This window comes from Agelaius tricolor, unplaced genomic scaffold (assembly GCF_023055355.1).
Source record: "Agelaius tricolor isolate 1412-34295 unplaced genomic scaffold, bAgeTri1.0.p SCAF_11, whole genome shotgun sequence".
Lineage (NCBI taxonomy): Eukaryota > Metazoa > Chordata > Aves > Passeriformes > Icteridae > Agelaius > Agelaius tricolor.
The window spans coordinates 21,339,958-21,360,389 of record NW_027269271.1 but is presented as its reverse complement, the minus strand read 5'-3'; the positions used below and the strand labels follow the sequence as shown (position 1 = coordinate 21,360,389).

The 20,432-nt window shown below is 62.2% G+C and overlaps 1 protein-coding gene across 1 annotated transcript in view; it reads left to right on the top strand.

Annotated features, from left to right (window-relative positions):
* Nucleotides 1-5,653: 5,653 nt before the first annotated feature.
* The window catches only part of PTCH2 (patched 2), a 21,456-nt gene continuing 6,677 nt past the window's right edge, over nt 5,654-20,432 (top strand). The window contains 13 exon segments of the mRNA XM_071436586.1: nt 5,654-5,723; nt 5,726-5,853; nt 5,855-5,953; nt 6,220-6,412; nt 16,135-16,324; nt 16,443-16,512; nt 16,736-16,827; nt 18,808-19,003; nt 19,093-19,214; nt 19,472-19,619; nt 19,839-19,970; nt 20,051-20,206; nt 20,311-20,403. Of these exon segments, the coding sequence (XP_071292687.1) occupies nt 5,654-5,723; nt 5,726-5,853; nt 5,855-5,953; nt 6,220-6,412; nt 16,135-16,324; nt 16,443-16,512; nt 16,736-16,827; nt 18,808-19,003; nt 19,093-19,214; nt 19,472-19,619; nt 19,839-19,970; nt 20,051-20,206; nt 20,311-20,403 (1,689 nt within the window).

Below are 20,432 nucleotides of genomic sequence, written 5' to 3'. Positions count from 1 at the left end.
TGGCCAGCAAGGTGCCTGTGGCCAAGGGAATGCGGAGTAGTGCAAAGGATCCCGAGCCCTTTGGCAGGCGGGTGGGAGCAGCCCCCGGTGCCAGGCGCTGCCGGAGGGTCACGGGTGCGCGTTTGGCCGCCACCGCGCATTGTGTCTGCTGCGCGAGCGGCTGTGCCGGGAGGGGGCCGTGCGGGGGAGGCCGGGGCGGCGGAAGAGCAGTGATAAGATAAAAGGTCTGCTTTCCCATGCCGAGGAGCCGGGGGGGGAATGCGGGGCGAGCGGCGAGGCCACCCAGGTTTCAAGCACTCGGCCTCGGCGCCTGACCCCGGCACATTCAGAGAGCACTTCCTAAATTTGTCTCCTGTGTTCCTGACTCACAAGCAATTTCCTCACCCATAAAACGGCGTCGGCATGAAAGGACTGGCCGGGACACCAATTACTTGTCACCGTTTTACCACCCCGCTGCTCACCAGTTTGCAGCCCCCGGCAGTGCCTGGCCAGAATCTCCCCCCTCCTCGTGGAGCCCCTCTGCCCAGGGGGACACGGCAGCCGGGGTCCCCTGTGCCGTAAGGTTCAGCACAGCAGAGAGATCCCCAATGCCCGGCACCTGACAATGCCCCAGGCAGAACCATGCAGCCTCTCCAGTGCTCCTGGGCATCCTGAAGGAATCACCCAGCCCAGCCTGCAATCAGGGGGACGTTAACCATCCCCGGGCCCCTCAACCCTCTAGTGGTGTCATCCCTCTGCTGGCATTGGTATTAAAGATGCTTCTATGTGTCTGCATAGGAGGAAGCAAGGCTCCATCATCATGACTGTGGTGGCACCATGAGCACAGCCAATGGCCCCGACACAAAGCCCATGGAACCACGCTGGCACAGGGCATTGCCGTTCGGGTGTCTCTGTGCCCTGCCTTGTCCCTGCTCCCTGTGCCTCTGTGCCACCTCAGCTGCCTGTCCCTGGTCCCCAGTGCCGTGCCCGGTGCTGTCACATCCCCAGCTGCTCCTGCGCTCAGGGGATGTGGAGGGGGGCAGACTGGTGCAGAAGGGCACGGAGCTGTGGAGGTCTCGGAAGGGTCTGAGCACAGCCAGGACTCCTGGGAGCCCTCATCTGCCTCCTGGGCGTGGGGAGATGTTGTGCAGCTGCGCCTGCAGCCCGACCTTCCCCGGCAGCAGTTACCCACCGTCCCTGCAGAAAATCGCTCCAGCTCCGTGCCGGCACAGGGTGAGGTTTGCCCAGGGCCTGGCGAGCGCCACCGCGGCTGCTAAACGGGTTTTATGGTGGGATTTAGAGACTTTTCTGCTGGGTAATTGATTTGCCCAGGCAGTAAAAGATCAAGGCAGGGGCTCAGACGGTGGCTCCCCGCATCTGCCCACTGAGCAGGCCAGGGCACGGGTGGCTCAGGGCACGGCCGGGGCCGGCAATCCCCGGTGCCACAATGCACAGCGTGGGGTGCCACGGCCCCACAGCGATGGCACGGGTGCTACGGGGCCGTCCAGGAGCTCCCTTGCAGCACACCCCCGCTCCTGCATCCTCGCATCCCCCTCCCCAACCCCACCACAAAACAGCCCCCAAAGGAGACAAAAGGGGCTGTTTGGGGACCTGCCACCTGCTAGTCCCCATCCTACAATACCGCAGTAAAGAGGCACCAAACAAAGGCCTTAAAATCCTAAAGGGGCCCATTCATTAGGGTGACAAAGGGGGAAAGAACTACATTATCATAATTAATCCCGGTGCTGGCGGTGGGTGGCAGGGCTCTCTGTCTTCCAAGGTGGTGTGGGGACGGCCGGTGTCACCACGTCCACACACTATTGTGCGCCATGGCCTTGCGGGGCTTAGGCGGGTTTTAAGCTCTGTAAACACCACAGGACCCCCGCCACGGCTACCAGGGATGCTGTCCTTCCCCCTGGCCCCTCCCCAGCCCCGGCTGTTTGTCTTCTTGCTGTAGACCCCCCTAAAATCCCAGGGCTGGGATGGGTCCGCTGTGCCCCCTCGGTGCACCTGCTCCCAAGACCACTGGGGAGTGGGGAAGAGCTTGGAGCCCCAGGTCCTGCTGGTGGTGCTGGGATGGGGGCTCACTGTCTGTATTCCACGTTGTATTTCCCATGGAGAGTTACTCCAGGTGTGATGTGCCAGGGACTGCTCAGGCTTTCCCTGGCCTCGGAAGTGGGGCTTTATCTCTTCCCTATCTTATCCTTATCTGGGGGGATGAGGTTGACTCTGACCTGTGGACCAGCTGTTGGTTGTTCCCTGCTGTTTGGGAGGCACAGGGAAACTGAGGCACGGTGTGGCACCCAGAGATTCACGGGCATTTTGAGGGATGTTAACACCCTATCTCCAATCCCCTCTGCTGGATTCTGCCTCCCTTCTCCATCCCTTACGACATATCATGCCTTGGGACACACATGGTACTGGCTGAGGAAGCAATGGGGTCGGGGACACACTGATTCTCCCTGTCCATCTGTGGGGCCTTCCCTGCACCCCCAGCTCTCTGTCCAGCTCGACAGAGTCCCAGTGCTGGGTGCTGTGCAGCCCTGGGGTCCCTGAGAGCCTGTGCCTGGCTGCGGGCCGTGGCCAGCAGGCTGTGCCGGTGGTTGGGGGAGCACCATCTGGTTTCCAGCTAACTAACGCCCGGCGCTGGCTCCCGGCAGAGGAGTTGCTGCTGCGGCGGCGGCTGTTTACAGCGTGCTGAGGCTCTGGCATGTCCCTGCCAAGCCCCCTCTGTTTCTCCCCCCCGGCCATGGGGCTCTGGGGCTGCATGGTGGCCATGCAAAGCTCAGTTCCACGCCCCAGCCTCTGCCCAGTCTCTGCTTGCCCGGAGGATGCTGCTGCCCGCCGCGGCTGTTGTCCTGGGCTGCCCTTCCTGAGGAGTGCTCGCTGTGGCGGGGCTCCTGCCACGGGGATTTTCACATCCCCTTTGCTCAACGGGGTGGGACACGCAGTGTGGGGACAGGGTGGACTCCCCGGACACTCCATCCTCTCTGTGGGTACTCTGTGGGTGCGGTGCCCTGCCCTTCCCAGCTCCCACCGCATCCTGCCAGCTCACCCCGCCATCTCCCTGCGGCAGGGCCGAGGGCGAGGGTGGGCAGAGCCCCGGGCAGCCCCTGTGCGGGGCTCCCGCAGCCTCCAGTGCCACAGAGACACTGCGCAGGGTGGGGGCTGCGCGGAGCCATTTGCCTTTAATTGAATTTATTTGTTACAACCCCAAACAATGTAAAGCAGGCTTCTCCCAGGCTCCAGCTGCCTGCCTGCCCATTAAAATACCATCTAGAACAGCAAATCCCCCCTCCCGCCTTGATATAAAACAGCCGGTCAGCAAGAAGCGGCAGGAGAAGCCTCCCTGCGTGCGAGCCGAGCCCCTGCTCCCCATCCTGCTCCCCCAGGGCCTGCAGGGCTCCCAGTCCCCTTTCGGGTGGCTCCGGGAGAAATAAATTCCCTGCAGGGAGACTCAAAGCTCATCTCTGTGGCGTCAGGGCAGGGCAGGCTGAGCGCCGTCCTGCCATTTTCCAGTTGGTTTTTCGATCCTCATTGGCATGGCAGGATCTGGCCCTGTCACTGGTATTGTCACTCCTGCTGCAAATCTTGGGATCCCCAAACCAGCTGCCCTTCTGCCCAGCCCCGTGGCCTCTTGCTTGGGGTGCAAGTCACCACACTGTGACAGTGCTGCCAGGGCACACAGGTACTGGGGGACAGCTGGTCCCTGGGGACCACAGTGGCAGTGGGAGGGCAGTGGAACAGGGGTGCATGGTGTGGAGCAGGCAGGGGTGCCAGGGGTGATCCTGTCCTGCATGGTGCTCCTGTGGCACAGCACCCTGGTGCCAACGTGTGGGGTCATGGAAGCTGGCCCTGTAGCACTGGGTGCCCACGTCCAAGAGAAACCCTTGGTACCCTGGGATGGCGCCCAGGCCCTGGCAGACACTGAGCAGGTCTCCGTGGGCCATTCCACGATTTTTCCAAGGACATTGATGACATTTCCCAGGGTGCAGGGCGGGGTGGGAGAGCCCCAGGTGGAAACCAATGATGACAGATAGGGAGCCAATGGAGAACATGGGGAGGGGGAACCATCCCTGCTGGAAAGGAGGACGACAACTTACGTTTTAAATATTAAGCTGATAAAAAGCTGCAGCTGCCCAGCGGTAGTGCGGGTCCACCGGGAAGGGGAATGGTGGAGCTGTTAATAGCAATCAGGCTGCAGAAGTGCTGAATAGCCGTTTCCCTTCTGTATTTGGGGACACGCCAGATGCTACAGGCCTATTGCTGGACGAGGGAGAAACCCTTTCCGTGCCGCTGGGGCCCAGGAGAGCCCGGCAGCAGCAGGCGGGGCTGTGGGTTTGTGCCTGGGGGGCATGGAGAAACTGCCCCAGGCACTCCCTTTATTAATTGGGGTGTCCCCTGTTTTTGGCCAGGGAAACACCAGATTGAGCATCTTCGGCATTGCTCCAAGGTAGTGATGGGGGGATTGCACATGGGTTGGGTGCTGCTCCGTGTTGGTTTACCCAGCCTCCCTGGGCGCGCTCAGCAGCTCCTTGGGGCAGCTTTCCTGGTGGGAGCAGCAATAAAGAACTGAGAAAGGAGTGAAATAAGCAGAGAAACAATCCTAACCACCCCACAAGTTATGTGACATTTATCTCTGGCTCTTTTGCACTTCCTGTTCCCCATGGATGGGGTTTTTGTGCCCCTGGCCTCCAACTTTGGGATGTTTGGCTTGGCTCCCCTTGGCAGAGAATGGGGCAGTACTTGTGGGTACACCCAAGGACTGGAGTGTCTTCCTGCCCCCCACTATGGCCTGGGGGAATATCTGGCCTTTGGGGAGAGCAGCTGGTACTGGGGGTGGGTGGACACCCTGCTTTTGTGGGGAGGGGAAGGCGGGGGTGAATATTGTTGGGAAAAGGTTTTAATTGGGATGCCTGATCCTTTGGGGGAGAACACCTCGCCCTTGAAGGAGAGATGCTCATCCCTTGGGATGGCTGTTAAAAAGATGTGCAGACTCTGGAAGAACACTGACTACCCCTTTATATGGCTATAAGGGTGCTGCCAAGCCCTTGGGGGGTGGCCACAGTTGGGATATCCAGCCTTTAGGAGGGCTGCCTATCTCCTGGGAAGTAGCTGTGGGAAGATGCCTGGCCCTGGAGGAGATACTGGGCCCCTTGGGGTGGCTCTGGGTGGGGGGTCTGCCCAGCACTGGGGAGAGAGAGCATGTGGGGGAATGTTTGGACTAAGGAGGGTGGCTCGGGAGGGGTGCGTCCCGAGGAGAGGCTACGTGCACAACACCCTGTGCTCGGGACACGCTTAGGAGGGATGCCATTCCTTGGGGCATCTCCAGGGGGCTGCCTACCCTTTGTGGGGTAGCTGTGGAAGAAGGATGTAGGGAATGCTTTGCTTTGCCGGGGGGACAGCTATGGCGGGGTGGTGAGAGGGCTGCGCACCCACCCCGGGGGACGCTCACAGGGGGGATGCCCATCCCCGGGGCTGTCTGTGGGGCGCTGCCGGGGCCGGGGCCGGAGGCGTGGGGCAGCCCCGGGCTCGGGCCGTGCCGGTGCTCCGGTGCCGCCGCGGCCGCGCTCCCCCCCGCGGTGGGGCCGGTGCGGTGCGGCGCGGGGCGGCGCGGGGGGGGAGCGCGGTGTGTGGCCGCCGGCGGCGGGCGCGCCGTTGCTTAGCAGCGGCGATGGGCGCTGCCGCGGCGGCGGCGGCCAATGGGAGCGGCGGCGGCGGCGCGGCCCCGGCGCCCCCCGCCCCCGCCTCCCCTTTAGAGGCGCGGCGGGCGGCCGGCGGCGCACACACAGCCCTCCATCCGCACCGGCACCGGCACCGGCACGGCCCCGCCGCGCGCATGGGGGCCGCCGCCGCGCTCGGCCCCACATAACGGGGGGTGCCCAGCCCCGCCAGCCGCCCCGCCATGCCGGCCGAGCCCCCCCGCGCCGCGCCGCCGCCGCTCCGCGCCGCCCGCCGCAAGCCGCTGCCCGAGGTGAGTGAGGGGCGAGCATCGCCCGCTCTCGCGGGGGCTGCGGGCCGGGGAGGGGAGTTCGGAGAGCGCGGAGGAGCCCGGGGCGGGCCGGGCGGGTGCGGGGACCCCCGCGTCCCCCGGCTCGGGGAAACTCCGGCGCTCGCGGTTCCGCTCCGAAGCCGAGTGCGGCGGCCGCGGGCATCCCGCCCCGCTGCGGGTCCCCTTTCCCAGGCAGGGGCTCTCCCCTCTCCTCTCCCGGGCTGACCCGATCCTCGCTCCCTCCGCAGGGCAGGGCCGTGGGCCAGAGGACCCCGCTGTGGCTGCGGGCCCGCTTTCAGGCGCTGCTCTTCGCCCTGGGTTGCCGGATCCAGCGGCACTGCGGGAAGGTGCTCTTCGTGGGGCTGCTGGTGTTCGGGGCGCTGGCCGTGGGACTACGGGTGGCCTCCATCGAGACCGACATCGAGCACCTCTGGGTGGAAGGTAAGCGCGGCCCTGCGGGCTCGGCCGCCCGTGGGAACGGTCCCGGTCCCGCTCCCGGCCCCGGCTTTGTCCCCCACGCGCGGCGCGGAGTGCGGGGCCGGCCGGGAGGCAGGTGACAGCGCGGGAGCGGGGCGGGACGAGGAGGATGAGGATGCCGCCGCCGGGCGTCCCGTCACCGGGGCCGCGGAGGACGGGCCCTGGGTGCCCACGAGCCGGGCTCCCGTCTGCGCGGCCGCTCGGGCTGCGCCTTCCGCGGATGCGCCGTGCTGGGTTGAAGAGGGACCCCCATGCGTGTCCCTGCGGGGGTCCCCGCGCGAAGGTGGTGACACGTGCGGCGGGCACGGTGCTGGACACCCCCTTCCCGGTGGGAAGAACCCCCGGGGGCGGCCGCAGCCCCGCACCGGGGCAGAGCTGGCGCCGCGGAGCCGCCAGTCCCGGCACGGGACCCCAGCCCGGGGGGAACGGGAGCGCGGGCAGGGTCAGGCGGGAGCAAATCCCCGTTTCCGAGTGGAAGCGGCTGATCCCCCTCCTTTGTTATTAATAACTCCAGCGTGGATTTTCTCTCTTCGGTCCCTGCAGCCCTGCTTCACGGGTCTGGGATTTGCTTTTCCTGCGCCTCCCTTCGGCTTTGGGGGGCCCCCGGGGGGGGCAGCACCCCGAGTCGCACCCCCGTCCGTGCCGCCGGGCGCGGCGGGGGGATCCCCCGGGCGGGGGTCCCCGCGGGGTGCTGTGCAGGGGCAGATGTTGCTCAGCGGAGGGGTGTCAGCCATCTTTGTGCGGGAGCGCTGCCTCCTCCCCCACGCCCCGCTCCCTGTGTGGTCCTCAGCTACTCTTGGATTTGGTTCAACAATAGAAGCAACTTTGCTCTCCCACCCCCTTTTTTTTTTTTTTTTTTTTAATTTAAAAAAAAAGAGCTCTGCGCTCCCTGGCTGCTTGCACACAGATGCACGCACGGACCCCTGCCCAGGAATGCCCGGCTCTCCCACCTGCTCCCCACTCCCCAGGGATGTTTGTCCCCCCTCCCCAGATCTCGTCTCCATCACCCCCTTCCACTGCAACACGTAGCAGAGAAATCCAGTGATACCTCCCGGTCCAGCCAGCGCCTGTGCTGTGCCTGCTGAAGGAGGGACGTGCTCCCTCCGTGGTTCCCTCACTCTGGGTCGTGGCTCCGGCTCCATTGAATTTTTATTGTGCTTTTGGGGTAGCAAGGAGTCAGCGTTTTGTGGAACCGTGGCCAGGAAAGCGGCTGTGGTTGTTCCTGTTAAGGGGAATGGGACTTGCGGCACATCAGGGTGGAGAGCGGGATGGGGAAGGGGCCAAGCCTGGGGACGGCTGGAAGCGCCCAGAAACCCGGCTTTTCCTGTGCCCCACTGAGCTTCCCTGCTCGCCCGGCCGCAGCCAGCAGCAACTGCGGCTGCTCTTGGGGGATTTCCCCCACACTGCGGTCTGGCTGTAATGTGGGTGCTGGGGGCCTCTCTCAGGAACCTTCCCTTTCTCATGGCTTCTCATCTTCTTCGATGTCAGGAGTTGGATTTAATTTTATTTTTTTTTACTCTGTGGTGAAACACCGCCGACGTGGGGCGTCCTGCCCCTTCCTGGGCAATGGGTGGCCTGGGGTCTGCGTGCAGCCCCCGCTCTGGATCTGTGGTGCCTGCCTGAGGACGGTGTGCCATGCCAAGGGTGCTACTCAGAGCCCTCCCCTTGTCCTTCCTGGGAGGGCTGTTCCCCCAGGAGTGTGCACTTGGGGCAGACCCCTCCGTGCCTTGCTCCTGGGTGGCACAGCCCAGCGTCCTCAGGCGTTGGCACAACCTGCGACCACCAAGGACGATGTGTCTGAGATGGCTTTAGTCCCATGGGGTGGCATGCGTGGGTCAGGATGTGGAAGGAAGGTTTGTGGTGACACTTTCAGTCTCATGTATCATCTGTGGGGCTGCCTCCCTTCCCCATAACCATCTGTAGCTCCCTGCCTCACCACCAGCCTCAGCTTCTGCATTTTCTGGTGAGATCAAAGCATCCCCTGCATATGGCCAGCCCTGATCCCTGCACCCCATCCTGCTGGTGTGGGGATGGGCATTATCAGGGGACAGGAGGGCCTGGGATGCCCCTGGAGAGTGGAACACAATTGCCCAAACTCTGTGGTTGCATCCAGAGCACTTGAAGCTGCTTTGGGATTTTTCTCAGCCGCTACTTTCTCACGTTCCCATATGTGTGGCAGGGTTGGAGTGTGTGTCCTCTGCAGAGCCTGGTACCACTGTGGCAGGCTGAAGCAATGCAGTTCTTGTTCCTTGGCTGGCAAAGTTGGTATCCCATCAGCTTGGTTCCAAGTGTTTGGGATCCCCAGGGTGCTGGGCACCTGAGCTCCTGCCTCCTCTGTGTCTGTGAGGAGATGTTTGTGGGACTGTGGTTCATCCCAGCCCTGAGGCAGGGCTGTAGGGTGTCTAAGGGGCAGGGTATGTGTGCAGGGAATCCCAGGCCCATCATCCTAGCCCAGTGGGTCCCAGCTCAGGGGCAGGGTGGTTTAAGGTTCCAGGAAGCCTCTGGTGACTGCACCTGACCACCTGCCTCTGCCTAGCCAGGCTGAGGGATGTGGGTGGTGATGCTCCAACCCACAAAGCACCCCGCCCAGGTGAGGTCCCAGTGCTGCAGGAGCAGAGTGTGACCCTGTGCCAGGCAGTCTCCACTGCAGGCTGAGCTCAGCTCTCTGGGAGCTGGGATCCTGCTGAGCAGGGGAGAGAAGGGAGTGGTTTCCCATGGGAGCATGATGCTGATGTGCCGTCCCCCTCCTCCCCAAACAGGGGAATAAGGTGGGCAGCCCTGCTTTGGCCCCGTGACTGGGGTCAGCACTGGGGCCATGCTGATGGTATGTCCTCCTGAGCCTCGGCTGTGACCCCGGCCACCTGTGGGAAAGCAGAGGGTCCCCTGTCCCAATTCTGGGAATGTCCTTAGGCCAGGGGGCTGGCTGAGGGGTTCTTGCAGTGTTCTGGGGTAATGCCTGACCTGTATCCCTGTCTGGGAGATGGAAGGAGGCTGTGTCACCCCATAAATTGGACTCGACTGTGGAAATGTTCAATTAGGCTCCTCCAAAGCAATTAGCCACTCGGAGGCTTTGCAATCCTGGCTAGTGGCGAGTGTTGAGTTACCTCTGGACACCTGGCAGCTGTTCCTGGCTCTCCCAGGGCGTCTTTAGGGCCAAGGGGCCGGGGAGGCGAGCTCTGGGCAGGCAGAGCCCTGGGTGGTGAATGGGTCTGCCTGATTTATAGCGCTGAGGGCTGGTTCAAAGGAAGGCCAGGTTAATTCCTAACCGGAACAGCCAAGCGCCCCGCACAGCCGTCGCGCTCTCAAAGAGCTGCTGAGTCTCCCTGGAGAAGACCCTGTCCCTTTCCTGGAGGGGTCATGGACACCCCGAATGTGCTGCTGGGATGAAATAGGACGCATCTTATGGGGGTGAGGGGGATTTGCTCTCTTGTTCTCATCTTGGGGCACAAAGCTGAGACACCCCCAGCCCTCTTGGCAGTGGCTTCTGTCCTTCCTTGACCTCTGCAGCAGTTCTTGGCACAGGGCATCAGTTCCTCGGCACCCAGGACTGGGCTGGGATGTGGCCTGGAGCTCCCCCCGCGGCAGGCCAGCACGGAGAGGAGGTGCTGGCTGACTCTGTTTGCAGAGAGGGGCACAGGGAATGGGAAAGCCCCAAGAGGAAGCCAAGGACGGGATTGAACGCCCTCAGCACTGTCTGTGTGGCCTCTCTTCCCAGCCCCTGTCCCCACTGTGCTGGGTGGGTCCTGTGGAGGGGTGTGGGGCAGCAGCAGTGGGGGCTGCAGGGATGCCACAGCCATTCCTGGGTGGGCACACGGAGAGGTGGGTGGTCTCCTTGCTGAGTGGGTGGGTTTGTGGGGTGGGATGTTTGTGCAGGGGCTGAGAAAGGAGTGGGTGAATCTGGGGGGCTCTGTGTGGCTGGTGCTGACTTGTTGGGGGGCTCTGATGGCAGTTTGTCCCCGTGTCTGGGACAGCAAGATGCCTGCTGGGATCTGCCCAGAGCTGACTTCACTTCACTCCTGTGGGGTGGCTCCTGGACTGCCATGTCCCTGCTCTGTCCCCAGATGGGTGTCCTGGGGAAGAGGGTCCCCATTGCTCTTGGGGTGTGGTGACACAGGTATTGCTCTGCAGGAAGGAGAGGGCCAGCCCAGGGTGCCTGGGGACTGTCTTGCCTGGCCTGGTGGGAGTTTTCCTTCAGCACCCTGCTGTCCTCTCTGTTTGCAGGGTCTGGGTATCTGTGGGGACACTGTGCCCCCATCCTTGGGGGCTTGGAGGAGTGAGGAGCAGCTAGGGTGTTGCTGCCGTGAAGTGCTGAGGTGCCTGTTATCCCAAAAACCTGCCTGCCTGGCTCTCCCCTCTGCTCCAAATCCCCTCTGGCTCTGAAAGAACCTTTCTTCTCGAGAAGGGGGGAGGGAAGGAGGCTCACCCAGTAGCCCCCCACCCACCAGAAGATGGGGTCCAGGCAGTTCACCTTTATTTATTTATCTTTGGGAGGTGAGCGCAAAACCTCTTGCTCTTCCTTTTCCCTTCCTTGACAGCTTGGTCAGCTTTTTTGGGCTGGAAAATTTTGCTAATTAACCCAAAGAGACTGGAAGACTTTACAGATGGCTGCGGCTTATCTGCCCCTGTCCATTTTGCTTTCTTTTTTAACTTATATATTTTCTTATTTTCTAGAAAGTTTTTTTTTCCTTTTTTATATATATGTTTTTTTTAACTTGGACATATCCACGGACTTAGGGAACGGGCTCTTTTTTTGTGTGTTTTAAATGTTATTTGGCGGCTGGGAGGGGGCAGCGCCAGGGCCCAAGAAGAGGGTTTTATTATCTGCCTCTCCCTCGGGCCTGGAAAAGTGGTCTGAGTTCAAAAAATTCATTTCTTGCCTGAATGAAGCCAGCAATGTGGAAAAATTTCACCATTCAGAGGGGGATGAATGTATGTTTCAACCACACATTAAGTGACATTAGCAAGCAGTGGAGTGCCTAATGTGGCCATTTTTCACAGCAGCCAACAGAGGGGGTGATTAGCATAATTAGTACAGGCAGCCCTATACATATGGAAATGGCAAATGCCTAAATGCCAACACCAGTGGAAATTTATGTCAATGCTGACAGGAGTCTTAGCGGTGAATAGTTCCCAACTGAATCCCCTCTCCCCCCCCCCCCCTTTTTTTTCCCCCCTCTCTCTTTTTCGGGGGTCGCGCTGTCCCCTCGGCGCTGGCCGGGGCGGTGCGAGCTCCCGGCTGCCCCCCTCGCTGTGCTGGGAACCGCCGCCCCCCGATTTGGGGTAATAAAGACATTAATTTAGCTTCGCCGTTAAACAAAAGAGTTCGGCCGGGGCCGGCGGCTGGGGAGCTGGCCCCAAACGGGCCCTTTCAGCCCCTCCGCCGCTGGCTTTTTGAAGGCATCCCCGGCTTCTGCCGCCCCTCTTGGCTGAGCCGGGAGCCCCTTCCGTGGGGCTGCGTTCAGCCGGAGGAGCTGGGGCAGCGCCGAGCCCTCGTCCGTCCCTCGGTGCTGCTGGGGCACCCATCTGCCAGGCAGCTGCCCCCCTTCCCGGGAGCAGCCGCGGGGTGAATGGGGCCGGCAGGACATGTTTTGACAGGATGGGGCCGCCGGGCTTTTGGCGAGGCTGGCGGTAGCGGCCGGGACAGGTAAAAATGGCTCTTTCAGTGTGCCCTGGGCGAGACTTCCTCCGGAGCAGCATGGGTCCTTTCACTGCCTCCCTAATCCAGCTAATCCGCCCCACAACACTTTGAAGGTGGCCTCCGGCTTGCACGCCGCTCAGCACGGGGAAGCTGCAGCCGAGGGATGCTCGGGGCGGTGCCTCGGGACCCCCTCCCACCGGGATGCGGGGCAGTGCTTGAGTTGCAGGATGGTTCTGGCATCCCTCCGATGGCCCAGGGCAGGCATCTCTGCCCGCGGGATGTGCTCGGTCTGGGTTTGCCCCCGTGGGTGCCTCTTGTAGCAGGGGGGTGCTGCAAAGGGGTTTCCCCTTGGGGATGGCTTTTCCCAGGGGATCTCAGCCTGACCTTGCCCCACTCCCAGCTGTGCCTTTGTGGTGGTTCCCAACCCTAGCATTGGGATGTTGTGCTGTACACAGGGAGCTGCTCATCCAGTCCCTTGCTAGTGGGCCCAGCTGGGGTCAGGGCTGCAGCATCCCCTGTGCACCAGCCCAATCTGCAGCTCAACAACATTTGTTGTCACATCCCGTAGCCCCATTACACCAAGTGGGACAGGGCCTGATTTTGGGGGCCAGAGGAGAATGTGTACCCAGGAGTGTTCCCTCCCTGTCATCTTGTGCCACCCAAGTCACTCAAGCAGTGACAACACTGGCAGTGCCTGGGTGCCATCCGTGCTGTGGTGGCACTGCTGTTGACCGTGACCTCTACCCAGCCTGATGGGACAGAGTAGACTTTGCAGCATGTGTTTCCTGGGGAGACTCTGGTACCTCTCTGTGGTCCCCAGCACCTCCCACATCCCTCCCTCACCTTCAGCCTTGCCAGGCGGGGGGGGCTCAGTGTGGGGCTGGCAGCCTGCCCGGACCCACTGCCCTCCCCGTGCCACCCAGACACACTGCCCTGGCACACTCAGCCTGCTGCCCCCCACCCTTGGGTGCTTGGAGACAGGGACAGGGCACCACGGGGTTTGTTCACCTCCTGCCCTGCCCTGGGAAAGCGTGGTGGGAGGTCCCCTTGCTGTCACAACCAGCGGGGTGGCTGCAAGGGGGCCAGCCCCAGGCTGGGGGGGGCTTTGCAACTGCGCTGTGGGCAGAGGACCTGGCATGGGCTCATCTGACCCCAGACCCTCTGAGAGGAGTCTGGGAGGTTCTGGCTACCCCTGGGGAGATGTGGAATGAGCTGGGATCAGACCCCTCCCAGGACAACACAGGGGCTGAGGCTCTGTCTTGGCTGGAGCAGCTGAGGGCACAAGTTGGTCCCACTATGTGAGGGTGAGCTGGCTGCAGTGCCGTGGCTGTGGCTCCTGTGCCAGGAGGGTTTGGGGTGCAATGGCAGGGGAATGGCTCAGGCAGGGTGGCCGGGAAGGGGGCAGGGAGGCTCCAGCCCTGCTCTGTAATTTTGTGGCGGATGCTGTAATTACGGAGAGGGCTCCCCCGGCATGGCCCGTGGATGGGAGGCAGCCGCACACGCAGCCACCCTCACTGCCAGGGACCCTGTCCCTTCCCTAGCATCCACTGTCCCTGCTTGGGCACGGCAGGAGCCTGCTCTGCACCCCAGGTGTTTGGGGTGCAAGTGGGTGTAGGGTCCCAATCCACTGTCCAGCCAGAACCGCTCTGAGCCTGCACCCAGAACGCCCCCAGCAGTGGTACCAAGGAGCAATGCCCAGTCCCAGCGAGGATGCTCCAGCCTCGGCGGACTGCCCTGCCCCCAAGCCCTGCTGTTGGATTTTGGAGGGAGTTGGGGGTCCAGGGCAGTGAAGCCAAACCCTGCCGAGGAGCAGAGCAGGCTGTTAGTAAGCAGGACCGGACGCCTGATTGGAACCAGAGAGCCCTTTGCATGAAAAAGCCAAGGGCTCCCTTTGTTAATTGGAATTAAAAAAAAAAACCAACAAAAACCCAACACAACAACAACAACAACAACAGCAAAAAGGAGGAATTTGCATACAGTTCCTCATTAACGCGCTCATTGTTGGTATGGGGGTGCCCCCAGCCCCCTCCCCGGCCGGGGGGCTGCGTGCGGCGTGGGGCGTCTCGGCGCTCCCGGGCTGCCCGGCCGGCGGGCGTGCGCCCGTTTGAAGTGTCCTTGGCAGCCCTGTGTGCGCTGCCTTGTCTTTTCATGTTGCTCTTTGGTTAATTAGGGTGTTGGAATTTGAGGCTTCCTCACGGCCTTTGAAGCTTGCTGACGGCTCGCAGTGCCCTGTTCCAAATTAACACTAATTACAAGGGACGGCTTTTTATTTTCTCTCTTCTTTTTTTTTTTATTTTTTTTATTTCCCCTCCTCTTTAATTTTTCGGGGGGCTCGCCTCCACCCCATGCTTGCAGATGTGTGGCTCCTCCCGCGGCCGTGCTGGGCGGAGATGCCGGCAGGGCAGGGCGGAGCAGGATGCATCCCCCGGGAGCAGCAGCGCTGTCGGGCACCCCCTCAGCGCTGTGTCCCACCTCCCGCCCGGGCTCGGCGTGGGTGGCATGGCTGAGATCAGAGCAGCTTGGCGCACCTCCTGCCCGACCTCCCAGCCTGCTGGGAACGACATGGGCGTCCCACTTCCCCCCCACCCCCGACACCCACCCTCCCTGTGTCCTCGTCCCCTCGCCCTGGGTGCTGCTGTCCCCTCTGACACACACACAAAAGCCGCGGCCGTGTCCCCCCCTCCCTGTCCCTGGCACAACCTCTATCCCAACTGGCATCTGATGGACACCAGCTGCTCCCTGGCCCAGCCAGGAACAATAAAGATGCTTTGCCCTCCCCGTTCCCAAAAAGCAGGGGGAAAAAAAACAAAAAACCAAAACACCAACCCATATAATAAGTCATTAAAAGGGAAGATTCTGCTCCTTATTTGCGGTCTCGCTCTGGCCTCCTCGGTGCTGGCGGAGGGCCAGGCCCGCCGGGGCCCCCGCCTCTTGCTGAGGGAGCATCCTGGTGCAGATGAATCGTGACCTCCCCTCGCTTTCCTGGGGCTGGGCAGGAGCCTCACCCCTGCCAGCGGCACTGCCTTGGGAAGCATCCCACGCTGGGCATCCTGGGCTACCCCAGTGGGTGGCACTGGGACGGGGCCTGCACCCCAGATGTGCCAGGGCAGCATCCCTCCCAGCCTGGACAGGGGGCTGGGAGCAGGGCAGCCAAGTGCACTTGGGAGGGGTCTCAGGATCCACTTCCCACCCTCCTCTGGGCTGTGTTGCCTCCCCTTTGCTATGCCAGGAGGGATGGGAGCCCCCCATTCGAAGGGGATGGGGACAGCTGTCCCTGGGCTGGTGCTCAGCCATGCGAGAGACCGTGCAGGGTTTGGTCCCAGCCCCAGCCACGCTGGCTGGGAGGGGATTCCTCTTCCACTCCGAGGCAGCCGCAAATGGAGTCGGTGGCTTCAGCTGGAAACCTTGGCCCTGCTGTGCTCGGAGCTCTCCCGCTGCCAAAGGGGGACAGATCCCAGAGCCTTGGCAGGGAAGGGTGATGTCCCCAGCACCACCTCCCTCCCCTGCCCCAAACCGCTGGTGGGGCAGCCTCCAGCTGCAGGGACTTAGGGGTGCCTGCCTCTCCCTGTGCTCCTTCCCTGCTGCCTTGGGGTGCCATGGGGTAGCTGGGCTGGGCTGGGTGTCCCCAGTTTCACTTCCTGTTTTGTGGGCTGGTTTTAGGCATCTGCAGCACCCACCACAATGCACAGGTGGAAGTGGACAGGTTGGGTCCACTCCACTTCACCAACCATCTGTCTGTGGGTTTTTTCTGGTGAGAGCAAAGCCAACAAGCTGCTTTGGGGCTGGGTACCGTGTTGGTGGGAAGGGGGATGCCTGGTCCAGTGTGTCCTGTTTGGATCCCTTGGGTGTGAGCACCCAGAGGATGCAGCAATTGGGGAACCACACATCAAAAGTCCCTGTGAGTGATTATGGCACCACCTGATGCTGCACGGCCTTGATTCCCATTCCCTTTACATTCCCTGGGCATCCTGATGGGCAGGGCAAATTGGGGGGATGGGGGCTCTGCCTGCCCTGGCACTGACAGGGCACATCGTGGTCCTCTCCACAGCGGGCAGCCGGGTGAGCCAGGAGCTGCGCTACACCAAGGAGAAGTTGGGCGAGGAGTCCGTCTACACGTCCCAGATGTTGATCCAGACCCCGAAGAAGGAGGGTGATAACATCCTGACACAGGAGGCCCTGCAGCTCCACCTCGAGGCGGCCTTGGCCGCCAGCAAGGTTCAAGTCTCCCTGTACGGAAAGTGAGTCCGGCTCCAGATGGGGGACGGGGACCCCCGCCACGCTCTGCACATCCCTCTACCCCTTGCCATGTCCCCTGTGGGATACGCCCATTCTCAGCTCCTCCTTCTGCCTTTCCAGATCGTGGGATTTGAACAAGATCTGCTACAAGTCAGGTGTTCCCATCATTGAGAATGGCATGATCGAGAGGGTAAGTGCTGCTCATGGACGGCCAGAGGGAGCCCCCGGGGGGTCAGTCCATCAAAGAATGGCAGTGGATGGGCTGTGCTGGGGACAGGGCTTGCCAGCCCCAGGTGCTGGGAAGACACTGCTGGCTGGATGTGGGAAGGCACAGGTTTGGAAAGCCCAGCAAGGTGGGGGGAGACTGGGGGGTCTGATCCATCCCTGCTGACCCCTCGCATCTCCTCCTACAGATGATAGAGAAGCTGTTCCCCTGTGTGATCCTGACACCGCTGGACTGCTTCTGGGAAGGCTCCAAGCTGCAGGGAGGCTCAGCCTATCTCCCGTGAGTGTGTGTGGGGAACTGTCCTGGGCTGTGGGGGGCCTTGGGTGGGAGCAGGAGCTGGGGATGCTGCCGAGGGGCTGTGCTTGACCTCCCTTTGCAGCTTGGCTCTGCCTGCTCCAAGGTGCTTCAGTGCTGCGGCTTGTCCTGCTCAGCCCTGGCTTGGTCCCATTGCTATCCCGGTGGGTCAGCACCCTGGGGACAGGTCCCTGTCCTCCCCTGCCTGGCCTCGGTGGCACAGGTAGAGCTGCACCGCTGCAGGGGGGTTGCAGCCCACAGGCAGGAACTGCCCATCCCATCCCATCCCATCCCATCCCATCCCATCCCATCCCATCCCATCCCATCCCATCCCATCCCATCCATCTCTCCCACTGGCCAGGGATGGGGACAGGGACAGTGGCTGTACCACAGGCAGGTCCATGAGGCTGCAGGTCCCCTGGCAGCGCTTTGTGGGTGCCACGATTGTGAGGGGGCGCCCGCACTCCTGAGCTGTGCCCAGGGGCACGGAGGGCACAGAGTCCCTGGGCTGGGTGGCGAGTGACTCCCAGCCAGCTCCTTGCACCGTGGTGGTGGGGCTGGGGACCCTGGCTTGGGCCGGGGAGCCTCCCCCACATTCCTTCTGTTTACGCGTGTGTTTGTCCGGGAGAGCTGGGGCGGCTTGTGCATTGTCAGCAAACGCAGCCCCGTGCTTTCTCATGCTAATGCTGCTCTGAAAGCTGCCCCTTGCCAAATAGATGAAATAGTGGCCTTATTCAGGCTGCTGCGGACGGGAGGAGGGGGAAGGGGCCGCAGCCTCCCCAGCCAGGACTGGGGGGCTGGTTTTGCCCCCCCAAGACCTCAGGTTCTCCCCATGCCAGGCTGGGGAACTGCCGAGAGCAGGAGCAAGTGGGGCTGGGGTGGCTGTGCCAGAGGGGATGCTGGTGGCATTGCCTTCCGGCTTGGGCAGCGTTCTGGGGCTGAGCTCCATGACAGGCAGGGTGGCACTGGAGCAGCCACGGGACTCATCTCTCCCAGCAGCCGAGGGAGCGGGCACCCCGGCTGAGTGCCGGCCGGCCCATGGGGACTCGTCCCCCTTTTTAACGCCAAGGGGTGAGCGGGGTGGGAGCTGGGAGAACAAAGAGCAGCAATCTATGGAAAGACAAAAGGATTTGCCCTGGCTCAGTGAAGCAAGCGAAAGCAGATAAAAGGGGCTCTCTTTGGAAGCAGCAGCAGCTCCGGTTGGTATGTGGGAATCTCGAGCGGCCGGCTCTGGCCCAGCCAGCCTTCATGAATTATTAGGCTGTGTTTCTCCCCAGAGCCCACACTTGCTCGGGGCTTTTTCTTCCCCTCTTTGGAGCGCTGGGCTGGGTTATTGGCTTTTTTGTGTGTCCTTTCTGTCTTAAAAAAGAAGCTGAGTGAGGCTGGAAGCTGGCCCCCAGCTCCCCAGGCTGGGGTGGAGGGAGCAGAGCATCTGCAGGCAATGGGAAAAACCCTTTTCCTGGGTACCCAAGTCCCCTGCAGTCCTGCTGGACCTCCAAGAACCTACTCCACGCCCAGCTCCCAGTACTGTGCTGAGCCCCCAGGACCTCTGCTGAGCCCCAAACTCTCCAGCTTGGGGGAAAATGGCAGGAAGGGCTGTAAGGGATGCTGGGAGCTATTGCCTGCCTGCTCCCCTCTATCAAGATGTTAGCCCACGGGCAGTAATCAGCCTGACTGCTCACACAAAGCAGGGCCAGGCAGCAGGGCCGGCTCCCCCCGCTTTGTCCCGGACTAACAGGATCAGGCACGCTACTTGACTCGGGGCACGGCCCACTGTGGTGCACAGGGCACGGGGGATTCCCCAGGAGGGGGTAAGGGATGTGCTGGGGGCTGAGCTCGGCTGCATCCCTGCATCCTGCCTGGGAGGGCATCCGCAGCACCCCTGGCACGGGCTGGCAGGGGTGGTGGTGGTACTGCCTGTGGCTTTTGGCATCCCCCATGACCCCAGTGCTGCTCTCTGCCCAGGGGCCGCCCGGACATCCAGTGGAGCAACCTGGATCCTCTGCAGCTGATGGAGGAGCTGGGGCAGTTCACATCCCTGGAAGGCTTCAAAGAGCTGCTAGACAAGGCAGAGGTGGGACAGGCTTACATGGAGCGGCCCTGCCTGGACCCCCGGGACCCCCAATGTCCCTCCAGTGCCCCCAACAAGCAGAGCCAGCAGGTGGGTCACAGTCCATGAGGACCAGGATTGGGTGTGGGAGTGTGCTCTCCTGCCTGCCCCACAATCCTGACACCCCCCTCCACCCATAGAGCCCCGACATCCCAGCCGAGCTCTCAGGGGGCTGCCACGGCTTCTCCAGGAAGTTCATGCGCTGGCAGCAAGAGCTGATTTTAGGTGGCACGACCAAAGACTCCCAGGGCAAGCTGCTACGGTAAGAGCTGCTGTGGTGTGGGCATCCCCAGGCACAGGGCAGGACACCTGCCCTGGCTGCAGGAGGGGGTGTGGGCCTGTCTCAGAGGCTGCTGAGTGTGTGGGGCCAGTGAGCAAGGCAGAGCAAGGAGGCAGGATGCCTGGGTCCTCTCCTGGCTGTCTGTGGTGGGGATGGGTGCCGTGGGGAGGGGGATGGACCCATTCCTGCATCCTGGGGCGCTGCAGCCGGTCCCAGCGAGGTGCGTGCCTGTCCCCCAGCGCCGAGGCCCTGCAGACCATGTTCCTCCTCATGAGCCCCCGGCAGCTCTATGAGCACTTCAAAGATGACTATGAGATCCATGATATCAGCTGGAGCGAGGAGAAGGCAGGAGCCATCCTGGAGGCCTGGCAGAGGAAATTTGTGGAGGTGAGCACCGGGAACAGCCCCCACATGGCCTGAGCCTGTGCATAGCATCCCTCTGTGCTCAGGTTTTCATGTGGCCACGGGTTCTGGCACTACTCTCTTTTAGTCCAGCGCGTCCCTAGGGTCTGTCAGTGGTGCTGCTGGCACCCTGAATGGCTCTGGGGTGGGTGTACTGTAGAGCAGGGGGCTCCTGACTTCTCTAATGGGATGCACCTCTGGCAGCTGGCACAGGACTCCATCCCTCCCAACGCCACGCAGAGTGTCCATGCTTTCTCCACCACCACGCTCAACGACATCATGAAGTCCTTCTCTGATGTCAGCGTCATCCGGGTGGCTGGGGGCTACCTCCTCATGGTACGTGTGCCCCCTCTCTCTGTCCTCTGCCATCTCTCCATCTCCCCCCAGGCCCCTGCTAACCCACTGTGCTCTTGCAGCTGGCCTACGCCTGTGTCACCATGCTGCGGTGGGACTGCTCCAAGTCCCAAGGGGCTGTGGGCCTGGCTGGGGTCCTGCTTGTGGCTCTCTCCGTCGCCTCTGGCCTGGGGCTTTGCTCACTGCTGGGCATCTCCTTCAATGCAGCCACCACCCAGGTATGTGCTGGGGGAAGAGCTGGGTATTGTGAGGTGGGTGGGACCCTGAGTGCCCTCTCAGGTGGTGGCCATGTCCCTCTGCTCATGTCAATTCTCTGTGGCAGGTCCTGCCCTTCCTGGCCCTTGGCATTGGGGTGGATGACATGTTCCTCTTGGCTCACGCCTTCACCGAGACAAGCCAGCACATCCCCTTCAAGGTGAGCACTGAGCACTGCCCAGGGGCTTC